The following is a 23,495-nucleotide window of genomic DNA, read 5'->3' as shown; positions in this document are numbered from 1 at the left end:
AAAGAGATGGTTAGAGATGAGGCTCAGGCAGTGGCCATTTTGTTGCCCTCATTGGACGCCTCCTTGTATTGTCTAATAGCTGAAGGATTCACCTGGGTCTGCAGAGGCCACACCCTTAACTGGGAAGGGGAGAGGGCTAGGGAGGGAGTGGGGAGGCCACAACATCATTGACTGGTACACTCATTGAATGGTTCACTGGGCAATTTTTTTTCCTTATTCATCCATGTGCTGTATAAATAACTGAATTTGGGCTCCAGCCACTGAGCTAACTAAGCTAACACTGCTTAGAGAGCAGATGTTAGCGACTTTGAAACTATTCCCAGAATTCTGGTATCGATCAGGCTTGGAGAATAAACGCAATACTCGAAGAACACCCCTTCTCTAAGAAGCAGTATCTAGGGGCAGGGAGGTGGCTAAAGGGTAGGAGCACTTGCTGTGCAAACATAAAACCTCAAGCAATGCAAAGCTAGTTGGGTGTGGCTGCACCTGCATCTGTGATCCCAGCGATGTGGTGGGCAGAGGAAGGAGGATCCCTGGTTTGCTGGCTGCCAGTTTAGCTCCAGATTAAGTGGGAGACCCTGTCTCAAGAGAATATGACGGAAGAACGATAGCAAAAGCTACCCAGGGTTCTCCTCTGGGCTCCACATGTATACACAGTCATTCCTCCAACAATCCCCCAGAGAGTCAAAGACAGAGACCAGAGAAACAGACAGAGACAGAGAGACAGACCGAAAGTAGAAAGTTAGAGACAGACAGAGACAGAGAGAGCTAGTAGAGACAGCTTACCCCAAACACTTGTCTGTATTCTGAAAATCAGTGCTGAGAACTCGCAAAAGAATCCGAGTTCACGGGTGTCTAGGAAACAAACTCCTTCCAATGCATAAAAAAGGTTTCCAAACGTTCTGCTTAGATGTTATTAATTTCATAACTGAAATTAAATTATTATTAGTTCATGAATAAGGCGTGAGGCAGTTGTGACCAAAACTATCTTGCCATTACACCAGTGAACCGTGCATCCAAGCTTATATTGTCTTATGCTTCAAAATTGTCTACTCTTGTCAAATTAAAGTGTGAAGCAAAGTACACCTCATTAACTTGCTAATTGTTCTTGACTTAAAGATAGCATTTGATTGCATCTAAAATAGTCTTTCTAAAAGCCATGCATGATGATGCATGCCTGTAACCCCCGGATGTGGCAGGCAGCTGCAGGAGGATCAGAGATTCAAAGAAATCCTTGGCTATCTACAGACTTTGGGGTCAGTCTGGCCTGCATGAGACCATGTCTTAAAAATCCCAAATCAATCAAATAAGTAAACAATACAAATAAATCAAGATAATACAAAGCAGTAGCTTATAAACTTTTAATTTCACACATAAAGTGTGTGTGTGTGTGTGTAGAGGTCAAAGGGTTATGCTGGGTGCTCTTTCTTAGTCACCTTCCACTTTATTTTTGGAGACAGGGTCTCTCACTCAATCTGGTACTCTCTGATTTGGCTATACTGACTGGCCAGGAAGACCAAAAGATCCTACTGTCTCTGCCCCCAAATGCTGGTATTGCAAGCACATGACGCCAAACCTAACATTGGATATGGGTGCTGGGAATCAGAATTATGTCCTCATGTTTTGCGTGGCAAGCACTCTACCAACTGAACTAGCTCTTTTTTTTTTTTTTTTTTTTTTGGTTTTTCGAGACAGGGTTTCTCTGTGGTTTTGGATCCTGTCCTGGAGCTAGCTCTTGTAGACCAGGCTAGTCTCGAACTCACAGAGATCCACCTGCCTCTGCCACCCAAGTGCTGGGATTAAAGGCGTGCGCCACCACCGCCCGGCTGAACTAGCTCTTTAAAAATATTTCTGAGCATGAAACCTTAACATATGTTTATTTATTTATTTATTTATTTATTTATTTATTTATTTATAAATTATGTATTGATGCTAACACATTGACAAAAACTCAGAATGGTAAAGCAGCATTTGAAGCATTTTTATTTATTAACTGCAAACAGTTCTGTTCTTACTAATATAAATTTAAAGATAGCAAAGTGCTTGAATAGGCTACTTTCCTTTTTCAGAATCTTGGTTGAAAACTTACATCAGTCTGAGGTCTCCTTCCAACTGTGTATGTGTGTGTTGTAACTGTGGTATATGCATCTATGTATGCATAAGTGTGTGTGCCTGTGTACACATACCAAAGCCAGAGGAGAACATTGCGTGTCCTGTTCTGTCACTCTCCACCTTACTCCTTTGAGACAAGATCTTTCACCAAATGCTGAGCTCGCCTGGTGGCCAGCAAGCCCGTGATTCTCCCGTCTTTGCCCTCGACAACACCATGGCTCCAGTCAAGCACATGCAAGTCTGACTTACTGAGATCCAAACCCAGGGTCTCGTGTTTGCACAACCAAGCGCTCTTACCCCTTGAATCATTCTCCATCCCCAGTTGTTTATTTTAAAACTTCATTTTAGAAGGCTGACCCATTTAATCTATCTTAAAAGATAATTGGACAGACTTAAAAGAATGAAACGGCCTCAGGCATTACTGTATCAGTCTGTACTTTCTGTTGTAGCCACAAATCACATGAGGGGTTTGAATGAAGTTTGCTGGCTACATTTCCATTTTCTTTGGAAGCCAGCTGCCCTTCCTATGGAGAAGTTACCCAGGAGGGACTAACTTGGTTATCTGACTCGCAATGTGTTTTGTCATACATCAAGAAGAAAGGCTGCCAGACAGTTGTCATAGGATAAACTTAAAACCACGATGTGTAGGGGCTGGAGAGATGGCTCAGAGGTTAAAAGCATTGCCTGTTCTTCCAAAGGTCCTGAGTTCAATTCCCAGCAACCACATGGTGGCTCACAACCATCTGTAATGGGGTCTGGTGCCCTCTTCTGGCCTGCAGGCATACACACAGACAGAATATTGTATACATAATAAATAAATAAATATTAAAAAAAAAAAAACCACGATGTGTAGCAGGATGGGGGAAGACCTGCTGGCTGACTGGCTGTGAAGGGGGGATCTTGCAAGCATTATGGGGTAAACAGATGGGTTGACAAGGAGATTAGGCTAGGTGATCTGAGTTGGTCAACTAGTGGTCGAAGAACACAATAAGTTATGGATATATATATATATCCTCCCCAAAAAATGTCACCAGTGTGACAGAGGGGTATATGGGCTGGTTGCCTCTGTGATCTTGTAGCCCCTTTTACATTAACATCTGGCCTACCTAAGCCAAAGCCGCTCTGTTCTGAGAACATCCACTGTCACTAAGGATGCAATTTGCTTTTCTTCATCTTTTCCTTTTCTTTTTCACTTATGCATGCGTGCATGTACATGTACACATGTGTGAGCATACATGTGGATATCCAAGGTTGACGTTATGTGCATTCCTTGATTGCTCTTTACCCTATGCATTGGGGCAGGGTTTCTGGCTGCTCCCGGAGTTAGGCATTTTGCCTGATCTTGCTCCAGCCTGCATCAAGGAGTCCATCTCTTCTTCTTATGCATGGGATTACAGGCAGAGTGGCCCAGCATCTCTGTCTGTCCCCAGACAGGGTTCTCTGTGCAGAACAGTCTGGCTTCAAACTCAGAGATCCACCTGCCTCTGCCTCCCAGAGTGCGGGGATTAAAAGTGCACATCCCCACCACCTGATTTAGGTGTTCATTCCGTTTTGGTTAATTAGTTTGTTTTTGGAGACAGGGTTTCTCTGTGTAACAACTCTGCCTGTCCTGAAACTCACTTTGTAGACCAGGTTGGCCTGGAACTCACAGAGATCTGCCTGCCTCTGCCTCCCAAGTGCTGGGATTAAAAGCTTTTATGTAGGCTCTAAGTCTCTGAATTCGGGTCCTTACCCTTCATAGAAAGCATTTTAGTCATTCAGAAATCCCCTTCCCCAGCCAGATACAAGCTTTCATAAACTGTGAGCATCAATTTGAGCAACATAGTCACAGACTGTTGCAAAGATTTCCAAATGTATCTCTTCAGAAATGCTCCTTCGGTGAGTGGAAATCTTCTGTAAACAAAATGGGCTCACTCCTTGCTCAAACATCACCTTTATCTTGAAGGGACAGAAAAAAAAAATCTTTTGTTTTTGTGAAACTTTCTCCAAGTAGCATCCTAATGACAGCTACTTGTCATCACAGGATAGATGAGAAAATGTGGAACACTCTGAAAAAAATAAGAAAGAGTAACTAATTTTCAAGCTTGACAACTCTCATTAGTGTTTTGTCACTGAGGACCTGTGACCTCTGGGTGTAATAGGAGCCACTTCAAGGTCATTCCTTCCCCCATTACACAACTTCAAAAGAGATCTCTGAAAGGCCTGGTTTTGTCACCTTTAACCTCATTAGTGGTATCAGATAGCGTTTACTTGTGGTATAGTGTGTAGTGGTCACTGATAATCCATGTCCTTCTTTGGGGAAGCCTCATTCTTCCCAACCTCACTAATATCACAGTTGATCATGCGGGATTTTTGTTGTTGCTGCTGTTGCTGTTGTTGTTAAAATGGAGTGAACTGCAGACGTGTCTACCACTGAGCAAAGGCTTTAAGGAGCCAACAGCTTTGGTCCTGGATAAAGACGACTTGGACTAGCAGAACTCAAATGTATGTATAAGGTATATTTACAGTAAATATTTGGAATAGTCTCGCTCTACCAGTTTCTTCAGTGTTCATCTAAAATTCATTTTGACCTTAGTGTCCTATATTTGCGTAGCAAACAATCCTCATAAACACTGTTACTTGGGAGTCATTTGCTTTCATTGCATATGGAGTCTCCTTTGATTGATAGCCCAGATGACCATGACCCAAGGAAGGGCATGTATTTATTTAAAAAAAAATGCTCTGGTTCTTCTTCATGCAACTGGGAACAGCCTCTGAAGGTCACTATCCTAAGGTATGGTCTATAGGCCAACGTGTTCTGGAACTAGCAATCCCATAAAATAGGTAGCATTCTTAGACTAACCTGGAGATACTGATTTCAAAACTGGTGCTTTGAAAGTCTGCTGCTTAGCCAGTGATTATGGAACAAATTGAAGTTCTAACTGAGGCAAGAGGATCATGATTTCCAGGCCAGGTTAGGCTGTATAAGATCCTAAGAAACATTAAAAAAAAAAAAAAAGAAAAAGACATTCTACTGCTCTTCATTAGCAGTATGACTTTTTAAAAGGCTACCTGAGTAGTGGACCTGAGTACTTGCCCAGCTTTGCTTTTAGTGAACATTGTATGCCTTTCAATGAATCAATTCTGTTTGCCTTTCTGGACCATGCCACTCTCTTTAAAAAGGAAGAGATGCAGCGGTTAAGAGCACTGGATGCTCTTCCAGAGGACCCAGGTTCAATTCTCAGCACCCACACTACAGCTCACAACTGTTCTAGGAGATCTAAAATTACTTCCAGGAATCTAATATCATCACACAGACATATATGTAGGCAAAACATAAATCTAAAAATACTTTAAAGAAACAGTTACTCATTAATACTTTGAATCATTTCTCCTGTTTTCTTTCAGAATTTGGTTAGTTTCGTGCCTTGTATTTAAGTTTGCAATCCATTTTGAGTTGATTTTTTTAAAGCTAGTGGTATATGGGAGTCAAACTTCATTCTTCTGCATGTAGATATCAAGATTTCCCAGAAACACAGACTTGAAAGGCTGTCCTTTCTCCAGGACATGTTATGTTATTAGCATTCTCCCCAAATCAGTCAGTTCTCTATGCATAGCTTTATGCCTAGGCTGTTGGTTTTATTCCATGGGTCTCTGTGTTTCTTTTTATGTCAGTCCTACGCTGTTCGATTGCGGCAGCTTTACAGTGTGCCTTGAAATCAGGTAGGACAAATCAGCACCCTTCTTTGTTCTTTTTGACTAGTTCCTTTGTAGTTCCATATAAACTTTAGCATTTTTCTGTACATTTTTTTTTTTTTTTTTGGATTTTTTCGGAGACAGGGTTTCTCCGTGGCTTTTTGGTTCATGTCCTGGAACTAGCTCTTCTAGACCAGGCTGGCCTCGAACTCACAGAGATCCGCCTGCCTCTGCCTCCCGAGTGCTGGGATTAAAGGCGTGCGCCACCACCGCCCGGCTTTTCTGTACATTTTAATAATGTCATTGTGTCTTAATGAAAATTGTATTTCCTGCAAATCACTTTAGGTTGTGAAGATATTTTAACAGTATCACTTATGGTAATCTTACATATAGAAGTTGTTTTCCACAGGGCAGGGAACCCTGATTGCTCTTAGGGCAGACGAGGGAGGGGGACTTAGTTGGGGGAGGGGGAGGGAAATGGGAGGTGGTGGTGGGGAGGAGGCAGAAATCTTTAATAAATAAATAAATAAATAAATAATTTCAAACGAAAGGAAAAAAAATAAATACATACATACCATAAAAAAAGTTGTTTTTCCACATTTTTCTATCCTCTTAAATTTTTCTTCATCGATATTTTATACTTTTCATTGTATAAATTTTCACTTCTTTAGCTAAATTTTGTCCCAGGTATTTGGGGGAGCTGTTATAAATTATATTAATCTTTTGGTTTCTACTTCAACTAATTTACCCTTGGCATACAGAAACACTACAGATATATATGAGTTGATTTTGCAAACTACAACTTTGCTACATTCATTTATTAATTCTTGTTATGGTTTGGATCTTAAGTGTCTCCTTGGTGTGAAAGGTTTGGATAATAGACTGTGGTGCTTTGGTGGAGATGTTGGAAGCCTTAGGGCATGGCCTGGTGCGAGGAAGTCGGGCCTTTGGAGATGGCCCATGAATGGGGTTATTGAGACCCTGACCCTACATTGATCTTTGTGTCCCCATCACCATAACATGAGCAGCTCCTGTCCATATTCTGACTCACAATAGCCTAAAGAGAAACCGCTGAAGCCAAGAGTCAACACAGCCACAGCTCCCTCTTCAGGCTCCGATATTTGTCCTAGAGACTGAAATCCGATTGACACTGTCATAGTTTATTTTGGTGGAGTTTTCAGGGGGTTATATGTCTAAAATCATGTCGTCTGCCAACAATGACAGTTTATTTTCTTTTCTAACTCAGATCCCCTTTGTTGCTTGTTTTTGCCTTGTTACCCTGGCTAAGACTCCAAAAAGCCTGTTGACTGAAAGTCGTGACCGTGGCCGTCCTTGTGTTCTTCTAGGTCATAAGGAAGAAGCTTTCCCATCTCATGTTCTGGTAACAGCTGAATGGGTATGAATGACCTCCATTATGTTGAGATATGTCCCTCCTGTCTGTTGTTGAACCTAGAAGAACACAAGGATGCCCATGGTCACGACACGATTTTAGAGGGTGTGTAAGTTTTTCCCTGTTGTTAAATGAGTCTGCCCTATCCCCCCCTCCCCACAAAAGGAAGAGATGGCTTCAGATCATCTCAAATCCCACTTCTAGCTCCTCCACAGCCAGGAGTCAGAAAGATCATGGCATTCCTATGTTCACCAAGGAAATTAGTGGGGTTGGATACATGTAAGACCCTAGGTCAGTGGGGATGGGGGTAGTAAGCTGAAGACCACATTCCCAAACACTGCCCAAGTATAAACTTCTCAGAGATCAGCATCCTCCAATAGAGCAGCTGCAGGGAGACTCTGAGTGCACTGAATTCTCCATTAAATTCAGTAGCTTTCCCAAACATACCCACCTTTCACACAGTTCTTACTATAAAAGTTTTGTGTCAAAAAAAAAAAAACAAAAAAAAACACTGGATGAGCTGTTCATAAAGATGGCACTTCTTCTGTCTATAAGAGCATCCTGCAGGCATTGGTGGCATCAAGGCAATGGACCTTTGACTGGAAAGAATCTAGGAACCACAGAATTACTACAGAGCAAGGCCTGTTTTGATGATGGAGAACACCGAAAGAGCCAAAGAAAAACTCAAGAGCCCATCGTCTCAGGCTGAAGGAAGAGGGGCAAAGGGAGAACAGTCCTGAGAAGCCACCCTAGGCCAGCCTGGGTTGGAGCATAACAACAATGAGAACTGAAGATCACTATCCTGAGATGTGAGTCTTAAAATAATAGCAGGTATCAGGATAAATGGTTAACCTCCAAAATAAATAAATAAATAAACAAATCAACCTTGTTCAGAGAGAGAGAGAGAGAGGTCCAACAAGCTTACTTCTAAAATAATTTAGTATTGTCTTTGCTGCAGGACTTCTCTGGACCTTTAGTAGTGAATGAACGCTGTGACTATCTAAAAGAGGGTTCCAGTATGCAGTAGCAAATTTATTATAACATTTGTCTCGTGTTCCACAGGAGTCTGGAGAGATGGCTCGCTGGTTAAGAGCACTTGTTGCTCTTACAATGGACTGAGGTTCAGTTCTCAGTACCCTCACGGCTGCTCGCAGTCATCTGTACCTCCAGTTCCAGGGGATCCAACACCTACTACTGTCCTCTAAGGGCACCAGACATGCACATGGCACACATACATGTGGGTAAAAGATTCGAACGTTTAAAAATAAAACAATTAAATGTAAAAAAGAAAGAAAACCTAGTGTTTGATGGGATACATTTGGGGCAATGTGAATTTATTTTTTCAAAACAAGATAAAAAATACTGAGTGCTGCAAGTAACTACATACAAACATTTTTATATTTTTGAGGCTGGGTCTAACCATGTATCTCTGGTCAACCCAGAAATCACTACATATCTGAGACTGACCTCAAACTCAGAGGTCTGTCTGCCTCTGCCTCTAGATGCTACTACATCCATTAACTAGATCAATTTATGACTGACTAGGATTCCCCTGAATGCTGAGGGAAATTTTGCAGTCTAAGATGGTCTGACTTACAAACCATTTCAGATTGGCAAACTATGCATTGGTATAATTTCAATCCTTGGGGTACAAGCTGTGCATCAGCACTAGCTTCAATCCTTGGGGTACAAACTGTGCATCAACACTAGCTTCAATCCTTGGGGTACAAACTGTGTGTCAGCACTAACTTCAACCCTTGATGACATTGGCACTACGGTATGTAAAAGCTACTTTGTATTTTTAGCCTGGATTTTGAGTATTAAAATATTTTTGAGTGAACAACATTGTTTTTATGTTCCCAACATTTTGAAATGCATTTTAAAAGTCTGACAGAACGAGTCAATTTTCTCTACATTGCCTAAGGGCTGAAACAGCTCTGTCAGCAGGTAGAGCCTGCTGCTGGTGAAACAGAGGTGATCAGACAAGGCACCCGCCTTTGAGCTCACAGGCAGCAAGGGAGGCAGACAGAAACATCATTTTCTTGTAATGTGACAAGCGCAGGATAAAGCTAAACCAGCGTAAGAGACCAAAAAAAGTGTGTGTGTGTGTGTGTGTGTGTGTGTGTGTTTGAAGAGTGTGTGGGGAGTATTTGGGAGGACTTACATGGATACCCGAGATTAATCTAGAAGTTGAACGGGAATAAACTAGGCAACTCCAGGAAAGGTCTTCTAAGCAGAAGAAAAGCACCAACAACTTGGAGCTTTGGAGCAAGCTGTTGGGTGGCACAGTTATATAAGTTAGTCATCCATTCAACATGTGTGTCCTAAGCAGGGAGGGCATCAGGCTCTAAGACAGGAAACACGAGAGCCCTAAGCCGACATGACTTTCCATGGAGGCATGGCTGATAAAGACCATCCTGAGGGGACATAAATCAGGTTAAGCCTGGCACAGCACAAACAAGAGCATAAATTCATGTCTTAACATGTGAGTTATGCGGGGAGTCGTCTGTTTTCTCATAACATTGGATTTCAATCAGCTACATTAGAGGCAATGATAATAACTTTTAAAAGCCTGCAGCATGTGTTTGATTATGGGGGGGGGGCTCTTGGAGCTAGAGGAATGTATAAACTTTATGCAACCCAGATGTGCCTGGTTTCTCCAGGCCTGGGGGACCACTCTCCTCTCCCAACTAAATTAGTCCCTGCCTGTGTGTGGCTTTGAGAGACCCAGCCCCAGGCCAGGCCTCCCTCCATAAGGCCTGGGAAGCCTGATTGTCCTGTGTCCTGGCTAAGCCCTGAGCTCCCATGATCCCCTTATTTTTGTCAGCCTCTTCTTCTGTATGCCCAGTTCTCAGTTCTGCTTCATTCATTTCTGACTTTTTGTTTGCAGGATATACTAGCATTTTCCTAGTAAGGATCAAAAAGGGTCCAAATGCTTACTTCTCTAGAGAAATATTTGAATGCAATATCTGAGTCCCAAGGAAAAAAATTACCACCACCTCAGTATATCCTTTCTTACTGATACAACATTATACTATAAATGGCAAAACTGTAAGATTATCGAAGCTAACTTATATTTGTAAAAGGGGTTAATAAAATTATAAACAGCCAGAAAGAAAAAAATAGGAAAATAAGGAAAACGTCAAAGAATAAATGTGAAATTGTTTCTTCTTATATAGATCTGTTAGAGACACAGAAGAAACATGTAGTTTTTAAAAATTGGAATCATATTACTTTTAAAATATTTGATTATCATTTAACATTATGGTGTGTAATTTAGATATTTTTAAATATTCTTGGAAAATGAGTTGATGGATGCACAAGGTTTATCATGTACCCAACATGTTTATTAAGTTTTATTCAAACCTTATACTATTATCATGTATGTGCCTGTGTGTTCATGCCACAGGACATGTGATAGGCAGAAGGGAGCTTTCCAGAGGCAACTTTCTCTTCTACCATGACTTCCAGGGATGAGCTGGAACTCAGGGCATCAGGCTTGGTTGGCAGGCAAGGTCTTTTACCTGCTGAGCTTGGTAGCCCTTGTAATGTAATAAACAAGAAATACTTGCAGCAATAACAGTAACTGGCTATAAAATACAAAGTATTTTTTTAGAAACTGTAAGTCATGCTTTAAAGCAAAACATTTATCTAAATGTTAATTCATAAAAATGTCTTGGTTAACTTGAAGACACTTCACAGTCTGCATTTGCTGGCTACAAGGACTCCTAAGAAGCGGTTACTGGGTTCTCAAGAGCCTAATGTAAAGTTATAACCTGGCAGGACCAATGAACTGCAAAGATCAAAACATTCAAACAAAAAACAAACAAACACACAAAAACAACCATAATACCTTAGGGCTGGAGAGATGGCTCAGCAATTAGGAGCACTTTCTGCTCTGGCACAGGACCCCCTATCTAGTACTCAGCACCTACATAGGGCAATTCCCAGTTCCTTGAGATCTGATGCCCTCTTCTGGCTTCTGTGGTCACTACAAACACACAATACACAAATGTCCAGGCAAAAAACCTCATGTACCTAAAACAAAACAACAACAACAACAAAAAAAAAATTCAAAAAATACCTTTTGCAAACAAAACCTTTTTAACCTCAAAACTATATTTTATGGGGAATGTGGCAGAGTTTGTCTGATATTAGGTGCAGAGTTGGAAATGTAGCTCAGAGGGCTTGCCTAGCCTACACGAAGTTCAAGGTCACCCTTCGCTACACAGCGAGTTCGAGACCAGCCAGGGCTGCAAGGGACGCTGCCTAGAAAACTACGAAACAGGCTGACGACTTTTCTCTCCTTGCTGTTCAGAGCACTGGAGCGGCTTCAGGGAGAAACGCGGGATCTTGGCCCTCCAGCCCCTCTAATCTGAAGGTGCTGACCCACAGGTGGTCCCTGCGCGTGTGGAACTCGGAGAAGCCCTGAGGACGCGGACTGGCTGAGGACTGTTGCTTGGGCTTTGATCACGCGAACCACTGAGCAGCACATCCCCTCCCTAACCACAGCGACTTTGACTCAAATCCTAATAATTGTTTGCCAACAAAGACCAGCGCAAGCGAGGGGGAGGAGCCCGGGCGTGGATATCGCGAGAAGTGGACGCCCCGAGTGCGTGAGAGGCGCCGGTGCGTTGCAGCTCCGGGCCCGCCGCGGAGGAGGAGCCAGAACCGGGGGCTAGGCTGGACCTTTGGGGTAAATCTCGCGAGATTTAATCGCGTCACCTCGAGCCTTTCCTGTCAGCCGCCGGAAGTGCGAACTGCTGAGCGCCCGAGTCTCTCGCTCTGCGCTTCTCCTGCGTCTCTGGGCCCGCGTTCCTGTCGCCGACTCTGGGGCTCGCGCGTCTGGTCGTCTCCCCCGGGACGGAAATGATGGGGGACCCCAAGGAAGCAGGAGCCGAGGCTTCGCCTCCCGGGGCGGCTACCCGAGGAGGGCTCAGCCTCCTGTCCCAGGCGGAGTCAGAGGAACCTTCTGCACAGGTGAGTCTTCGGGCGGGCACGACCTGCCAAGACCCGCCGGGCCTGGAAGGGAAATCCCGGAGCTTCTGGAGCTTTCTTCCACGGCTCCTTGACACCTCTAGTACGGAAGGAGTCACCGGGTGTGCCTGCCGTCGGGCGTGCAGGTGTTTGCTTGCAAGGCATCCAATGCAGAACACACCTGCTTCCCCACTCGGGGGTCATTGCTGGCTAGGACTGGTTCCCTCCGAACGGGGGAAGAGGGACAGCGCCAGGGAGGGCCTCACCGAAATCTTAACTGATTCTTAAAAGGCGTAAAGTGATTGTCAAGCCTAAAGGGGCGGCTCTAGATTAGTGAATCCAGACTGTGGGTATGCAGCGAAGACTATGGAGTTGATTTGAAATTAATATTAGGGCGAGCTTACGAAGCAGTCGCCGCATGTTTAATAAAACAGACCACGACCCAGTATCTTCCCACAGATGACTTTGTAATTGATGTATGCTAAAATTAAACCATTCTATCAAAGCCGTACAGAGGTCTTGCTCATTTTGCGGGTAGTCAGCAGGACCCAGCTGAGCGCACTTGGTTTCTGATGTTACCCTTTATGTGACTCAGTGTACTGGGTAGTCGTGGCTGGTGTCGAACTGTTTGTATAGACCTGTGGGGCTGGCTTTAGACCCCGTAGTGACCCTTCTGTGCCTGCCTCCACAGTGCTGGGCAGCTGCTATGCGCAGAATTTTAAAAAGCAGTCTGGTTGGCCTGTATCCACTTCTTAATTGCTCCTTTTTAAGTTTGATGGGAAAGCGCAAGGTAAGCATAATTTAAGCTTGAGTTTATTAACTGACAGGCAGCATGGGCTCCTCGTGAAGCCTGCTCTGGTGGGTTCTTGCTCTATTTTTATGAAGGTGCGATTGTCATTCCTAGCAGTATTCATTAAGGCTCCGTTCCTTTTGTTAATTAGGGATCAGCTTTATTTCTTGGAGGCAATGAAGTGAAAAGCCGAGCTGTGGTGAAATATTCTTCTGCACCTCCTCGAACAGCATTTGCACGTCTGGAAGAAAAAACAGACTTGAAACTCCCACCTGCCAACTGGTTACGAGAGAGTGCCAAACTCGGGCCAGCAGGAACTACCATTCTTGGCAACAGTAAGAAAAGCAAGCCGTTTTCGAGGTGAATTTTAATCGCTGTCGTTTCTTTCCCTCCCTTTCAACCCCCACTTAAAGCTGTTTTCCAGTTCAATTGGAGGTGCACATTAACTTGCTCAGATTTTTTTATATTTTTATTTTTTTTATCATTTTTAAAATTTTTTATTGATTTTATTGAGCTATACATTTTTCTCAGCTCACCTTCCTTCGCTCAGATATTTTTAATAAAAAATTAGAGCTGTCATTCAAATCCATGTTACGATAGGAAGATAATCAGGTATATGCTTTCTTCAAGTCTGCAGCATGGTTTAACAAAGGTGCATGTTGACTACTGATAAGCTGTCTTAGCCATTTATGTATGCTTTGAACATGTGCAAATAGGGTGGTAGGTGAGGAGCAAGAACTAAGCCACTGCTTAGCTTGCCGTTTGGAGTTTTTATTAAATGGTGATGTAGCATTTGAGAAAGCCCGAGGTTAAAAACCCCACATGCTAGGAACTCTACACCCTTGACCCACACAGGAAATTCTACTGATGGTATTTAAAGTTGAGAGTATCCTTTGGCCTTAGCTAGTGTCCACATTTTTGTAGGCCGTTTGCTGTGTGTTCTTTTTCTTCCCCTGAATTATTGGACTTAAAAATATTTCATAGAATTTACATAGCAAGAACCACAAATATTAATACCCAATGAGCTAGTAGTTTAGAAATTATCTTGATGCCTCATAGGGTAAAAGCTGTGTTCACGAGTTATTTATTTGTAGCCTCTTTGATCCGATAAAAAGTCTGAAAATAACCATATATTTCTGTTATTTTGAAAATGACTTAATTATATTAAATGTGGTGAGTTGATTTAAATAGTTATGTTGACTATATAAGTACTATGCTGCATTGTTTTTCACCTGTATCTTTTACAGCCATCTTTTAAGATAGACACTATTAAGTATTTGCACATGAGGAATCATGGTTAACCTACTTACCTAGAATAGATGGAAAATCATATAAACATATGCACTAGATGTCCTGACTCTGTCACTTACTAATGGGAAATGGTGACATCACCTGCTTTTCAAGCTTGTAAATAACATACATGACCCTCATGTGGTGACTTGGAATGAGTTGGATGCTCACCAGTTTTTCATTTTCTCTTTATGATTGAATTGATTTTAGGTACAGTTTTTCCTTTTATTGGTATTATATACTCCTAGGAGCACAAAATCATAATATATATTTCTTTGTTTTTCTTCTCCACATGTAAAAAGAATAAAGTTGAACTATTTTACATTGGAGAGTTTTGGGGTTTATGATAATATTAATTGCTTTTCGTAGTTCTTACTGTTTTATAAAGTGAGTGTATTTTTAAGGTGTGCCTTATGTACAACTGAGAAGGAAGTAGTAGGCACCTTGATTTCCAAGTGTGAGATGTAGCTGTGTGTGTTCCAGAAGCAGTGCAACTTGATACTCTGTTCGGCTTTCAACCTGTGACCCCTTCCTTCCATAGTTTCGGGATGGCGTATGACTTCATTGACTCAGTGGGAAATGATGTGGATGTGGTCTCTGACTCAGAAGTGAGTGTTGTTATCAAGTGTTAAATTTGGGGATATACGGTGTTAGGTGGCATGGGGTGGGGGCATTATACCATGTTTTGTTTTACAGACTTGCTATCTACAATTCAGTAAGGCAAAATTAACTGGTTATTAATACCTATGTTTGTTTTTAAAATACTAACATTTTATCTCCTTTTTAAGAGGACAGAATTCCAGAAACAGTGGCAGTGATAAAAATATACTGTTGGTTGTATTTTAATAGTAATAATGGAAACATACTATGTTTGGAGTTATTCTTCATATCCTACCAGTTAAGAATTAAAAATGATATTCTAGTAGCCATTGATCTTTGATTAGTAACTTTTTTTCTGTTGGTCGGTACAACTGCGTGACCACATGCCTCCACTTACTGCTATAAAAAGGAATTCTGTTGTGAAAGTAAGTGTTGGGCTGTCACTTACATTGACAGTGTAACTCAAGAGTTTATAAAGACCTGTCTTCCATATCATTGTAGTTCTTTTGTCAAGTCTAGTTTCTGTAACCTTGAGGAAATAAGGCTTACTAAGCTTCGAGTTAAATGAAATTAACAATCCAAAAGATTTTGGCCATACTAAAAGAGCCTTTCTAAACTTTTTTTTTAAGAACATAAAAAAGCTCTTGAAGATTCCCTACAGCAAGTCCCATGTAAGCATGGCTGTCCATCGCATAGGAAGGACCCTCTTACTAGATGAGCTGGATATTCAAGAACTCTTCATGAGGTCATCTCAGGTAATTAATTTATGCAAAAATCATTTAGAGAAGCATTTCTCTTTATAGCTCAGGAGCACTGAAAGTATGACTCTGTTTTAAAGAAATGCCAGAGTAGGGCTACAAGCACTTGCTGAGTCAAAGTCCCAGAATTTGTATAAAATGCTGAGCATAGTAATACAGTTCTGTAACCCCCATTAATCTGTGGGAAATTGGAGATGGAATCGCTGGGGCTTGCTCGCTGGGCAATGACGGGGTGGAGAATGACGAAAAACAAGCTTGGGGTACAGTGAAGAATAAGGCAGATAATGATAAAGCAGGACATTTGATAACCTTATTTGGCCTCTGTAACAGAACTGCATGCATGCACATCAAACACATTCACATACATACTCACACAGACACTTTAAAAAAAAAAAATGCTAAATTGTAATTATAACTATAAATTCAGCAATTAAAAAAAATTTCATTAAAGATTTAAAAACAATACCGGTTGATGATGGCACATGCCTTTAACTCTGGGGCTGAGGATGCAGAGGCAGGTGGGGTTCTCTGAGTTCAAGGCCAGCTTGGCTTATGTAGAGAGTTCCATGACAGCTGGGGCTAGGGAGACCCTGTCTTTTAAAAAGAAGGGAGGGAGGGAAAGAAAAGAACAGAGAAGAATTTTTTTTTTTAGGTGCATGTGTGCATCTGTGATCCACATGCATGCCTGGTACCCAGAGAGGCCAGAAGGTGTCTGATCCTCTGTAACTAGAGTGACAGATGTTTGTGAGCCACCATGTGGGTGCTGGTATTCCAATCTGGGTCTTCTGGAAGATTAGTCTGTGCTCTTAACCATTGAGCTATCTCACCAGCCCCCTCTTTTATTCATTTTTAAAACCAAGAAAAAAGACAAGAAAAAGGATGACATCAATTTTTAAAAAGTAGTTGTTAAATCTGTGAAATTAGGGCTGGAGAGATGGCTCAGCGGTTAAGAGCACTGACTGTTCTTCCAAAGGACCTGAGTTCAATTCCCAGCAACCACATGATGGCTCACAACCATCTGTAATAAGATCTGGTGCCCTCATCTGGCCTGCAGGCATACATGGAGGCAGACTGTTGTATACATAATAAATAAATAAAATCTTTTACAGAAAGCTTTAAAAAAAAAAAACTGTGAAATTAAAGGAACTAATTGAAATTTTAAGGACTCTTTTAAAGTGTGTTGTAGGCATACTCTGGAAGGAAACATGACTGTCAAAAATGCAAACAATGTTAAAGAGCCCTATTCCTATGAATATAACTGGTTATATTAACCAGTTTCCAGCTTCTCAGACTATTGGTAACAGATTTCCTCTAGGCGTTGAGGAAAGTATTTGCTTCTCAGGGCCTGCTTCCATGTTTACACTTATTTTTCATGAACTGGTTACAAGTAGTTGATGTTTCTACCAATTTATACTGCTTTTTAAAGAATATTCTTTAAATATTTAAAAACGTGGTGTTGTTTTGTTTGAACCTAGGGTTTCATGCATGCTAGAGTAGTGTTTGCCATAAGCACCCCTCTCCCTAATTAGCAAGGCTGGCTCCAACTCACTTTGTAGTTCACACAAGTCTTAAATTTGCAGATCACCTACTTCAGCCTCCCCAGTAGCTGGGGTGACAGACCTGACCCAGTCCTAGCTTCTTCAGTGCTTTGATAAAGAAAAGTAAGTTACAGGTTGATAATAGAGGTAGTTTTTCCTTAGAAAAGAACCTAGTGTTTGTGTGTGTGTGTGTGTGTGTGTGTGTGTGAGAGAGAGAGAGAGAGAGAGAGAGAGAGAGAGAGAGAGAGAGAGAGAGCTATTACTCCTTAGTTTAATTGTTGAGTAATACATAGATATTTTGAATAAAGTGTAAAAGTAGGTACTACAGGAAAGGATTTCTTCCCTAGGCCTGGCTTGGAGGAGAAAGATGTGAGCTTAGGAGAAATGTGAATTGGGTGCAGGAAGATAGCAGTGTTTATAGGTACATGCTTATGCAACAGTATTCAGAAATTAATAACTAAAGACTGTCTCCTTATAAACAAGAGTGGTGGCTGGGTTTTAGTCCATGTTTTGTCACGGTGACAGTCGACATGAAGAGATGTGGGTTATCCTGCCTGTGGGTTCAGAGGTTCCACCCTACCACAGCACCACTGTTTTGAGTCTGGGGTGAGAGTCGCTTCCCTCATGGTGACCAAGAAGCAAAGAAAGAAAGAAGGGACCAGGGTCCCAGTATCCTCTTCAAGGCCACGCCTCCGGTGACCTAACTTCCCTTCTACTAAGCTCTCCCTCTTAGAGGTCCTAGGAGCACCACTGATAGTGCTGAGCCTTCAACACACTTCACATCTATTACCTATGTGCATATTTGTTCAGTCCTGTCTCATGTTATTCAGACTGGTGATTGGACGTGGTTGAAAGAGTTTTATCAAAGACTGATCGATCAGAAGTGGCAGAGGAAGAAGAAAAGCAAAGAGCACTGGTATCAGAAGGCTATTCTTTCCAAGTTCTTATACTACAGGTACTTGACCTCTGTTTATTTTTATCTTAAGGAAATGAGATTCTGGTCTAAAATATACTAAGTATGAAGAGGGTAAAATTAGCAGTTCAAGTTTTGCTTCTGTGGTTTTGTTAACATTTATTTTATTGTATTTCTTATAGGCAGGATGTGTACTTGGTTATAGAATCTAGTTCATACAAATGGGTAGACTGTTAACATAAATGTGGTGACTTTTTTTTTTTTCTGTTTCTGATTTGACCAGCATCAATGGTGATGGAGCTGCTCAGCCTGTCCCATCTCCTGCAGAACAGCAAGAATCATCAAGTTCTGATCAATCACATGAGTCTGAAGGGGCTTCCTGGCCTGCTCCCTTTGAAATGCCTTCTTCAGTGTCTGAAGATCCCAGTGCTTCCAGTCAGGTTTGTTAGTGCTTGAATGATGATTCTTTTAAGTCACTTAGGAAACAACCTTACAAAATAACAGGTGGTGAATAGGGTGAGGAGTATTTTATCAACTTTATCTGATAAAAAAACACTTTTAGTTTCCCACAGTAGAATTTATGGGAGTTAACATGAATGGTTCGAAAATTGTTATTAAGTAACCTGAAATATTTTAAAGTAGCTTGCTGATTATTTTATTTAAAAAATTGAGCACTATTGAATGTATTTTTAACTCTAAATGTATAAGTACCTGCCGTGTTTAGATAATAGGTATGCCTATAATTTAAATTGTTTTATCTAAACTGAGGTTCCTGACATTGGCCCCACATTAATGTTATGTGAAGATTTTGAAAGGAAGAAAGAAAAGACTGTTGTCCTCCTTTCATGTCCTTGCTCTCTTATTTATTTATGTGAAACATCCCCCGGCAATGCTGAAGCATGCATGGGCAGCCTGTTTATATTGGGCCTCTTCCTCGAGGTTCCACCGAGATACGAACTCGGATCGCTGGTTTCAGAGTCCAGAATGTTAACCATTACACCACGGGAGCTGGTGTTTCCTTATTTATTTACTTACTCGTTTTTTATGTTCATGAATGTTTGCCTGCCTCTATGTCTGAGCACCATGTGTGTGCCTGGTACCTACAGAGGCCATAAGAGGGTGTTGGATCCCCTGGAATTGGAGTTACTGGCAGTTATGAACTGCCATGTTCATCCTGGGAACTGAACCAGGGTCCTCTGGAAGAGCAATCAGTAATCTAAACCACTGAGCCATCTCTCCAGCCCCTAGTTATTTTTAACTTACTGAGTGTACCATAGAATGGAATAACACTATAAAGATGTTAAATTGTGGCATTCTATTTTTAGGGAAATACACTAAAAAGCCCAAAGAAGTAAAAGTAGAGCTTTTAACTTGGTAAATAATGTTTTTTTGTCTTAGTGTGTATTTTCATGCACTGAGCATGATTCAACCAGATTAGTTCAGTCTTTACACATTATAGAGTTATAAAAAATTAACACACACTTAACTTGATTTTTATAAAAAAACCAACTAACTTGATTTTAGTTGTAGGGATTTTAAAGTAGAGAAGACTTTCCATAAAAGTACATAAATAAATTTAAGGGTTTTTTTTTTCCTCCACAAAGAGAAAATATAAAAGGAAGGAGGTACTTAGTGGTTACATCAAGAAGGAAGGGCATATCATTCTGTATTCATTACTTTGCATGTTTTATTACATGTGGCTATATGCAACTAAAGGATTTTTTAAAACTATTTTACAGTGACTAAAATAATGACTTGGTAGGTTAAATACACATTGCTCTCATGGAGGATCTGAGTTCCATTCCCAGCACCCAAATTGGGCATCTCTTAGCTATTTTAACTCTATCTCTAGGGAGCCATTGTCCTCCTCTGTCCTCTAGGGGACTTGCGCTCACATGTACATACCCCTGTAGACTTACACATAATTCAGTAGAATAAGACAGTTTTGTGAGTTCAGCAGATGAAGACAGCATCGCTATTAAAGGTTTAAAGTAGTGTTTCCTGGTGACAGCTGCCTAATGACTGCAAAATGGATAATGTGCTGTGTTTACCCAATACCTAGGTGTTTTCTTGAGTGTTTTCCAGACTCTGAAGAGCAGAAGTGCTGGTTATAGTGGCACAGACCTTTAATCCCAGCACTCAGGACAGGCAGAGCTACAGAGAGGCCCTGTCTCAAAAAAAAGAAAAAGTTTCAATAAATTAAATAAATGGGAAAGCATTGGATTATATAGAGGGGGGGGTAGATTTTTCTGTTGTAATGCCATTTAGAACATTTGGATTTTGGTTGATATTTTTATTTTGTTCTGTTTTTTTGTTGTTTTATTTGTTTTTTAGGACAGTGGTAGGAATGATGTTCAATAGACATGAATTTTCAAAAGCAAGTATATGGCAGGCAACTGGTTTTTTTGCTAATGGGAAAGTTTTCTCTTGGTCTTTGGGGTTTAGGATTCTGTGAAGCTTACATAGGACATGCTCAACTGGAGACTGTTGGTATGAAGAGCATTTTAAACTCTGACTGGGGTGCTAGGTGTTTCAGTTCAGTAGAGATGTGCTAGGCTGCCAGAGAGTGGTAATCAGACATCAGACTTGTGCAAAAACCAAAAAATGAAAACTGAGTTCTTGAAAGATCTTTAATCCATCTCGTTTAAGATACGAATATGATTAGCTTGCAGCATCTGTGGGAAATCAGAGCTAAAGAGAGCCACACCCAATGAGTGATGAGCACCGTGCATTCATTGCACTGGCTAATTCACACAGGTAGATTGGGGTTTGTGTTCTGGTTGGTGGGTGATACTCTAAGCATAGGTCAACTTTAAGAAGTGTTGGCAGCACAGTCACTCCTTATCTTGCACTTTCCACAGGGCAGGGAGCCTCTTGAGCCCTCATGCATAGTGGGCCATGTGGCCTCAGCACCCAAAGAGCAAAACCTTACTACTTTGTTCAATGACGGGGAGAACAGTCAGGTATGCTTTCCATGTACCCACTGAGACGACTAGTCCCCAGTCCACTCCATCACTTGAAACTAGTCTCAGTTGGAACTGATAAGGAATAACGCCACTTGGTCCTCAGAATTGCTTTGTAAACATCTCTCTGTCTTACAGCTCTCGGGAACTGACTTTGTCTCCTTTGTCTCTTTTCCTTTCCTAGTGTTTCTTTGGATCATGGGGGGAAAACTGAATCTTTTGCTATTATAATCTTTCCTATTTTAAATTAAAGGGTCTTAAGAATGATTTCGTCCGGAATATCCTGTGGACTTTTGAAGATATCCATATGCTGGTTGGTTCTAACATGCCTATATTTGGTGGTGGCAGATATCCAGCAGTTAGCTTACGTCTCAGGTAAACCACCTTATGCCCCTTGTACTTTTCTTTAGATAAGCTCTCCTCTGACTCTTGGGTTGGCCTCCTCTTTCTCATTTTTTCCTCCTATCAATGGAAATTGCCACAGTAAGAAAGGAAGCACTGCCAGCAGATGCTGACTGCCCCGTAAACAACTGTTCATTCTGGTTCTGATTGAAAGTCCAGGCCAGACATCTGAGGAACCAGCTTAGTCTTACGTTTGAGTCTACAGCCAGTCAAAATACAAGAGTTGATTTAATTGCTTGAGGTGGTTAGCCAGCTTCCTCTAACGTAGTTGTGAACATTTTCTTAATGTTCCTTGCACATTAGTCAATGTCAGTTCTGACTTGTGTATCATCATGTGTCTGTTTCTTTGGGATGTGTGAGGCACACAGGGAGCTCATAGCCATGTCATCATACTGCTTTCTATTTGTACTGAGAGCCTAGCAGTGTGTGTTAGAAAATCAGAGGTTTTGGAAGGATTTTAGGCATAATGTGCCTATTGAACTATGTGTGTCTGGGTCTTCCTATCAGAAAGAGTATGTATGACAGTTTCCATCTAGGGAGGATAGAATAAGGTTTTTAAATGGGAAAACACATCTAAGATGATTGATTATGGGGTGTTTTAATTAAGCCAGATAACATTAGAAATGTCTATTTTCAGGGATAACAACAAACCAATTAATGTGTTAACTGGAATTGACTATTGGTTGGACAACTTGATCTGCAATGTACCAGAGCTTGTGATGTGCTTCCACGTAAATGGGATTGTACAGGTAAGACACAGAGTGTCTGCTCTCTCTCAGATGTAGGTTGGTGCACAGAGAACTTCACCACAGTTTTTAGGGCCCTGAATATTAAGGAGTGTCTTTGGCAAGGAAGATACCTGTGTATGAATAAACTGAAATTTCAGTGTTTTCATGGTTAAGTTGGTAAGAGCAGAATTTTAGATGTTTCAGGAGTGTTATTACTAGTAATTTTTGGGAAGATCATAAATACCGCTCCACAGTGATTTACTCAGTGTACAATGGACACATTTCTTTGTTATGTAAGGATCTGCTTGGTTTATACAAAACTTGAGGAATTGCCACAGTAATAATTGCATCTGGCAGATACTGTGCCTTCCATCATCATAGTCCAACCAGGGCTATATATCAAGGTCACCTAAGGATTTTTAAACAGCTGTATGTGTTTGGATGCAAGTGTTTTTAGGACTAGGACTTATGAACCAACTTTCTTTTCAATTAGCTTTGTAAGCCAGGCAGCGGTGGCGCATGCCTTTAATCCCAGCACTTGGGAGGCAGAGGCAGATGGATCTCTGAGTTCAAGGCCAGCCTGGTCTACAAGAGCTAGTTCCAGGACAAGCACCAAAGCTACAGTGAAACCCTGTCTCCAAAAACCCAAAAAAAAGCTTTGTGCACAATTCTAATTTGCAGCCTTGGTGGGGAACAACTGTTAGGCCATGAGCCAAAAATGACAGTGACAACTGTAGTGAGGTGTTGACAGCAGGCATAGGGGAGAAAGAGGGAAAGTGTTAGTGATGGGGAGAGGGGAGAGGGACTCTCGGGTCTAGGACAGCGGTACAGTTCACTGACGTGGGATATTGACTTGTTTCAGAATGAGGAAATCAAACACATGTCTAATCAGTATTTTCAAGGTGTACTTGCTAGGGATGCTGGGACTGGAGAAAATTTGGCACTTGATCTGAATAGGTGCTGATCGGTTTTTTTTTTTTTTTTTTTTTTTTTTTTACCAAGAACTCTATTAAAGCCACACATTGGAGTTCCCACACACAAGTGAAATTGAGGGGGATAGCTCAGTGTGAAGTGCTGGAGGGGGAGATAACCATATTGAAGACTATAGATGAGTGTAAGAGGATGAGACACAACCTTGTTTGATTGATATATATATATATGTGTGTGTGTGTGTGTATAAGAAGATGTGCTAAGAGGTGGTTAGGGCACTTTGCACAGAACACAAACTGAAAAAACATGGGGGTACTTTAAAAGTAGTAGTAGTTGACTGGGTTTTAGTTTAGAATAGTGGAGTACTTGCCTAAGATGTGAGGTTCCTTAGCATTATTCCCAGCAGTGCAAGAAATAGCAGTAGTAGTA

The 23,495-nt window shown here is 41.4% G+C and overlaps 1 protein-coding gene across 2 annotated transcripts in view; it reads left to right on the top strand.

Moving 5' to 3' along the window:
• Window positions 1-11,933: 11,933 nt before the first annotated feature.
• The window catches only part of Edrf1 (erythroid differentiation regulatory factor 1), a 37,085-nt gene continuing 25,523 nt past the window's right edge, over window positions 11,934-23,495 (top strand). Inside the window, exons 1-9 of one of the 2 annotated variants that reach the window (XM_057778070.1) lie at window positions 11,934-12,157; window positions 13,096-13,304; window positions 14,776-14,842; window positions 15,464-15,589; window positions 17,961-18,085; window positions 18,327-18,483; window positions 20,905-21,006; window positions 21,260-21,381; window positions 22,046-22,157. In XM_057778070.1, the coding sequence (XP_057634053.1) occupies window positions 12,047-12,157; window positions 13,096-13,304; window positions 14,776-14,842; window positions 15,464-15,589; window positions 17,961-18,085; window positions 18,327-18,483; window positions 20,905-21,006; window positions 21,260-21,381; window positions 22,046-22,157 (1,131 nt within the window). In that variant the 5' untranslated portion in view covers window positions 11,934-12,046. The remainder of the gene's footprint in view (window positions 12,158-13,095; window positions 13,305-14,775; window positions 14,843-15,463; window positions 15,590-17,960; window positions 18,086-18,326; window positions 18,484-20,904; window positions 21,007-21,259; window positions 21,382-22,045; window positions 22,158-23,495) is intronic. The other variant, XM_057778071.1, reaches the window with a different exon arrangement.

The sequence above is a fragment of the Chionomys nivalis genome, chromosome 8 (assembly GCF_950005125.1).
Source record: "Chionomys nivalis chromosome 8, mChiNiv1.1, whole genome shotgun sequence".
Lineage (NCBI taxonomy): Eukaryota > Metazoa > Chordata > Mammalia > Rodentia > Cricetidae > Chionomys > Chionomys nivalis.
This window is presented reverse-complemented; position numbering and strand designations above follow the sequence as displayed.